The 6000-nt window shown below is 63.4% G+C and overlaps 1 protein-coding gene across 1 annotated transcript; it reads left to right on the forward strand.

Annotated features, from left to right (window-relative positions):
• On the forward strand, positions 1-4886 carry SHOX2 (short stature homeobox 2). Its single transcript, XM_015291786.4, has 5 exons — positions 1-453; positions 1123-1331; positions 3201-3258; positions 3349-3437; positions 4013-4886. The coding sequence occupies exons 1-5, from the start codon at positions 192-194 to the stop codon at positions 4262-4264; spliced, it is 870 nt and encodes a 289-aa protein (XP_015147272.2). The 5' UTR covers positions 1-191; the 3' UTR covers positions 4265-4886.
• Positions 4887-6000: the final 1114 nt, after the last annotated feature.

Consider the following 6000-nt stretch of genomic DNA (forward strand, 5'->3'; position numbering starts at 1 on the left):
GCTATCAGAGCCCGGAGCTGGCGCGGAGAGCCCGGCCCCGCACGTCGGGCGGAGCGGCCCGGTTCGGAGCGGAGCGGCTCGGAGGGCGCAGCACGGCTCGGCCCGGCCCGGCCGCACCCCGCCCCGTGGATGCCCGCCCGGGGGGGCGGCACGGCGAAGCCGGGGCAGCGCGGCGGCCCTGAGCCGCGGCCATGGAGGAGCTGACGGCGTTCGTCTCCAAATCGTTTGATCCCAAAGCGAAGGAGAAGAAGGAGCTCATCACCTACCGCGAGGTGCTGGAGAGCGGACCCCTGCGCGGAGCCCGGGAGCCCGGCGGGGCCGCGGCGGAGCCGGGCCGGGACGAGACGGGCAGCCCAGCGGGGCGGGCGGGCGGCGGACGCTCCCCGCCGCGGGAACCCGACGCCGCCGCCGCCGACAGAGCCGCCGACGCGGCCACCCCGAAGCTGAGCGACGGTAACGGCGGCACCGGGAGCCCCTTCCTCCTCCCTCCCCGTCCCTTCCCCGTCGGGGCCGCCGCGCTCCTCGCGAGGCTCCGGTGGGCAGAGCGAGCGCCTTGCCATGTTTTCCCAATTACGGGAAATATGCGGCCGGCCTCGAAGTTTATATTAAAATATCGCAAGAAGCCTCCAACTCGCTCGCGGCCCGAGCCGCTCCTCCAGCATCCCGCCGAAGCCGCGCCGCGAACGAAAGCTCCGTGGCCCGGCGCTGCCCCGCGGGTACCGCAGCGCGGAGGGACCCCCGCGGATCCCCGGCGGAGCTGCGGGGTCGGAGCCGGGCGGGATGCGGGGCCTCGCGGGTCGCCGCCGCCCTTTTGTTCGGCCGCGGGGTGCGGGCGGCGTCCGCCGCGGCGGCTCCGCGGAGCGATTTCTGCTCGCGGGGCGAACCCACGGCGACGAAACCCACGCGGGACCGCGGGCCGCGACCTGTTGCTGCGCTTCCGAGGGAGGAGGGCGCGGGGCCGGGCTGCGGGTGTCGGAGCGCGGCGGGCCCGGAGCCGAGCGGCGGGGCACGGCACGGCGGCGGCGGGGAAGGGCCTTCCGCGGCCTCGCGGCTCAGCCCCGCTCCCGGCCCGGCTCCCCGCCCGGCTCCCGGCGGCCGCCTGACTGCTTGTGTCGTGCTCAGTGTCCCCGGAGCTGAAAGAGCGCAAGGAGGATGCGAAAGGCATGGAAGACGAAGGGCAGACGAAAATCAAGCAGCGGAGGAGCAGGACGAATTTCACCCTGGAGCAGCTGAACGAGCTGGAAAGGCTTTTCGACGAGACCCACTACCCGGACGCCTTCATGCGGGAGGAGCTGAGCCAGCGGCTGGGGCTGTCCGAAGCCCGGGTGCAGGTAGCGCCGGGCGGCCGCGGGTCGGGGCGGGGGGGGGACCGCTCGGTGCCATCCGCGGGGCTCTCCCCGCAGCCGCTGCCCCTTCGGCGCTGCGCTCCGCTCCCGGGGGTGCCGTGGGTCGGTTCGTCGCCGCGGAGAGAGCGTAACCCAACGGGGATCCGCGCGGCGCGGATGTTGGCGGTCGTGGCTCTTAAATCTGGAGGGAAGCGGCGAGAAAGCGGGGAGCGCGGGCCGGCTTTGTTCGGTACGAAAGTCTGGGATCCGAGCGGAGAGCCGAGAAGCCGCAGCTTCCTTCGGCTGAACCTGCGGGCAGCCCCGGGCCGCCCTCCCCGACTTCCCCAAAATCCATCCCCGGCAGTTCCGCCGAGACCGGCAGCGCCAGGGAGAGCGCTTCCCAAATTAAAACAAATGCCGGTGCTGCGGAGCATTTCCGTTCTAATAAGAACAGAAGAGAAAACGATGGTCGCGATTTGGTCGAACACATGGAGCAGCTTTAGGCCCCCAACATCTGCAGCTGCGGGAGGGCCGCGCTGTAGCAGATCCCCCGTCCACCCCCGTGCTTTCAGGCGCCATCTGCACCGAGCCCGGGGGATCCCCGCGTCGCTCAGCGGGGTCAGAGCGGGGACGGAGCGCTCCCATCGCACCGAAGAGAACCCCAAATAATCGGCACCATTTGCGGAGCCCTCTCGGCCGCTCTTCCCCATCTCCCCGCTCGTATTCTTTTTTTCCCGTCGCCGCAGCCGAACGAACCCAAACGAAATCAAAGCGAGGGGAGTAGTTCTGCTCGGGGCAGAGGCCGGCAGCGCTGCTCGCGGAGCTCAGCCCCAACCCCCCGTAAAGGCACGCGCGGATATTTCCCCCTCTCTGCGCTCCTTTGCGAATCACGGACTGCGCCTCTTTCCACGGGAGGCTGAGGGCGAACGTGGGGCTGCTGGGCAGGTTTGGCTCGGCCGGAGTAGATGTGAAGGCGGGGGCCGGGGGGGGGGGGGGCGCGTGTATATTTGCCTCTTGAAGAGAGACCCAACAACATGTTTATTATTGTTATTATTATTGTTGTTGTTATTATTATTTTAATTGCAATGTATCTGTTTGTTGTGCCGTGGGGAGCGGCTCATGGGGCTGTTGCGGCAGCCGAAAGGCAGCACGGAACCCTCAGCTCCGGAGCTGCCGCTCTCCTCCCCGCCTCCCCCGGCCGAGCAGAACTTCGTTCCGTCTTTATTTATTTCAACCATTCCATTTCCAATATTAAAAAGTCCGTTCGTGTCCAGCGCGCGGCCCTTTCCGTGGCAGCAAATCAGATTATCATGATAATGAGACAATTATTCCGCCTGCGTGCCACACTCCGCTGCGCAGAGGAACAGAGAAATTCCAACTTCTTTGTAGCAAAGCTTTGATGACAGTAATTACCCCCCAAAAGTGAGGCATTAAACACTTCGCTGCTCGGCTTTTTTTTCTTTTTCTTTTTCGTTCTTTTTTTTTTTTTTTCCTTGACGATAAAGCTAATTAATAACACGGGCTGTTAACGAGCGCGTTCTCCTCGGCTCCGACAGCGCAAACAACCAAACCCATTACCGCGAGCTGAGCTTAGAGCTGCTGGGAGGGGAGGGAGACATCGGTGCGGTGGGACCCGGGCTGGGAAGGGGATCTCGGGGCTGGGAAAAGTGGTTCGGCAGCAGCGAGCGACAATTTTGGGTCGTGTTCCGAATTTCTCTCACCCTCTTCGCCTCGTCCCTCACCCCCCATCGCCGCTCTCTTTGTCCGCCGCTTTTTATTCTCGGTGGGTTTTATTTTATTTTATTTTATTTGGCCGTGTCCCTCCTCGTGACCCCTTCCCTCCCCCCCCCCCCCCCCCCCCCACTGTGCCCCCAGGTTTGGTTCCAAAACAGAAGAGCCAAATGCCGGAAGCAAGAAAACCAACTGCACAAAGGTACGGCCGGGCGTGTCGGGGGGGGGGAGGAACGGGTGCGACACGCGTGGGGGTCCGGCGGGGCTGGGCTGACCCACCCGCTGCCCGCAGGAGTGCTCATCGGGGCCGCCAGCCAGTTCGAAGCCTGCCGGGTGGCCCCTTACGTCAACGTGGGAGCGCTGCGGATGCCCTTCCAGCAGGCAAGTGTGCTCGTGGGGTGCGGGGTATGGGGGCCGTGGGGTGTGGACTATTGGATATGGGGTGTGTAGGGCATGGGCGGTGCGGGACGCGGGATGTGGGATATGGAAGGTGTGGGAAACGGGGGTCGTGGGGTATCTGACACGGGGGGTATGTGTTTGGGATAGTACGGGGCGTGGGGTGGGGGATAGACGGGCTGTGGGACCCGGGCTTGCAGGAGATGGAGTGTAGGATGTGAGCGGTGCGGGCCACGGTGGGTGCAGGATATGGGGTGTGGGATATAGGGAGTGAGGGACACGAGGGATGCAGAGCACGGGATGTGGGATATAAGAGATGCGGGACACGCGCGTGCAGGACCAGCACTCGGGATACGGGGTCGTGGGATACGGGTGGTGCAGGAGGGGGACAGGCACTCCGTGCGGCGCGCAGGACGAGAGGGCTGCAGCAAACGGCGTGTGGGGTATGGGTGGCGTAGGGCACGGGGGGGTACGGGACACGGGTGCCGTAGGGCGCGGTGGGTGGGCTACGGGACTCGTGGGGCCGGGTCGGCGGTGCCACTCGCGGCCGTGTGGCTCAGGTTCAGGCGCAGCTACAGCTGGACAGCGCCGTGGCCCACGCTCACCACCACCTCCACCCGCACCTGGCCCACGCGCCCTACATGATGTTCCCCGCTCCGCCCTTCGGGCTCCCGCTCGCCACTTTGGCCGAATCCGCCTCCGCCGCCTCCGTGGTGGCCGCCGCCGCCGCCGCTAAGACCACCAGCAAGAACTCGAGCATCGCCGACCTGCGGCTGAAGGCCAAGAAGCACGCGGCCGCCCTGGGGCTGTGACCGCCGCAGCGCTGCGCGGCTCCGGGCGGAGGGACGGAGAGCCGCGGGGGGAGAGCGGGCGCTGCCGGCGGAGACGGACTGATGTGAGAGCCGGACGGAGCAGAAGCGCAGCTGGGAAGTTCACAGGGTTTGAAACTGACCTTTTTTTTTTTTTTTTTTTTTTTTTTTTTTTTTTTTTTTGTTCTGCGGAGTTCACTTTAATACGAGAAATTTGATAAGAGAGGCGGGCCTCCTTTCACGATGCAGCAGATCCTCGGGCTGAGCGACCACGTCGGGAACAGCGGCAAGAAAAAAAAAAAGAAAGAATGAAGGAAAGAAAGAAGGAAAGAAAGAAGGAAGAGAGAGAATGGCGAAGAAGAAAGAGAAAATAATAATAATAAAAATAATAAAAGAGACAGAGACAGATTTCTCTGCGAATTTCTAAAGGGAAACTGCCCGGGATCCGTCCTGCAGCAGCATTCCGGGTGCATGCGTTTGTATTTCATTGCTGACTCCTCGATCCACGCACCTCACCCCATCGATAGAGCACAGCACAACCGGCGGCGCGGGGGGCACCGGCTCCGTGCCCCGGGGGCAGCGCGGGGGGCACGGGGAGCTGCGGCTCTGCTGTCCCGGGGGTAAAACATGGGGGGGGGGGGAGGGGGGGAGGGAAGGGGGGGGAAGGGAAAAAAAGAAAAAAAGAAGAAGAAAAAAAAAAAAGAGCATCGCACCCCATCCGCCTCCTCCGCACGGCCAGAGGTACCCGTAGATGTACGATACGTTGATACACGCGAACGGAGTTGATTTGGGCTATGAGCTGCGAGCGGAGCGCTGGTGTCAGCCACGTGCATTTCTCCATAAAGGTGTATGCGGTCCCGTCGTGTGCTGCTTTCTGTTCTGGTGGAGCTGTGGCACGGCCGGGAAAGCTCTGCGCACGGACGGGCATGTAGCGATTTGTTCTCCATGAAAACAAAGTTATTTATATTGACCATATTTTTTCTAGTGGATTTTAAGTTATTTAAAAAAAAAAGAAAAGAAAAGAAAAGAAAGAAAGAAAAAAAAAAAGACGCTGTTATCTCATCGCATTTGTTGTCGGTACAATATATTTCGTTTCACTCAGGTTGGTTTCACCTCTGTTAATCCGTTTCCGACGCCGCCGGTTCTGCTCAGCGCCACGTAACGAACGCGGTCCGTGCGGACCTCGGTAGATCCCATCCCGAGGAGAGCGGCCCGGTGGAAGCGGTACCGCAATGCGCCCTTCCGAGTTGCGTCGAGTTCGCTCAGGTAATAAAACCGAGGAAAGCGCAACGACTTCGCCGTGTGTCCCACGCGGGGAATGGCGACGGTTCGCAGCTCCGGGCGCTCCGCTCCCGCACGGCTCCCGTGGGCCGGGAAGGGCGGAGGGGAACGGCGTAGGGCGGCCCCGAGGAGCGGGCACGGAGCCCGGCGGGACGGGAAGGAGACCGCTGCGGAGCAATGCGAGGAGCGGCCGCCCCGCGCGGCTCCCTTCTCCCCTCTCCCCGCTCCGTGCGGCCGCGCAGCGCCTGCGGGACGGGACGGAGCTGAAGGGCGGCAGAGGGGAAGGGCTGTGCGGGCTCAGCAGCGCGGATCGCTCGGGGGTCGCGTGCCGATAACGGGCTGGGAGTGATGGATTCGATGGCGGCCAAACCGGCTCGCTTCAAACGAAACGAAGGTGCTGCTAATGATCGAGTCAATAAAAGTAACGGTGGTGTCGATTGATCCGCGAATAAAGAAGT

Source organism: Gallus gallus, chromosome 9, assembly GCF_016699485.2.
Source record: "Gallus gallus isolate bGalGal1 chromosome 9, bGalGal1.mat.broiler.GRCg7b, whole genome shotgun sequence".
Lineage (NCBI taxonomy): Eukaryota > Metazoa > Chordata > Aves > Galliformes > Phasianidae > Gallus > Gallus gallus.

Bases quoted from the DNA above. Each gene is read 5' to 3' on its own strand.
- SHOX2 (XM_015291786.4), top strand. From the start codon at position 192: ATGGAGGAGCTGACGGCGTTCGTCTCCAAATCGTTTGATCCCAAAGCG. The intron at 454-1,122 runs GTAACGGCGGCA...TGTCGTGCTCAG, and splicing joins CACCCCGAAGCTGAGCGACG to TGTCCCCGGAGCTGAAAGAG. The intron at 1,332-3,200 runs GTAGCGCCGGGC...CTGTGCCCCCAG, and splicing joins TGTCCGAAGCCCGGGTGCAG to GTTTGGTTCCAAAACAGAAG.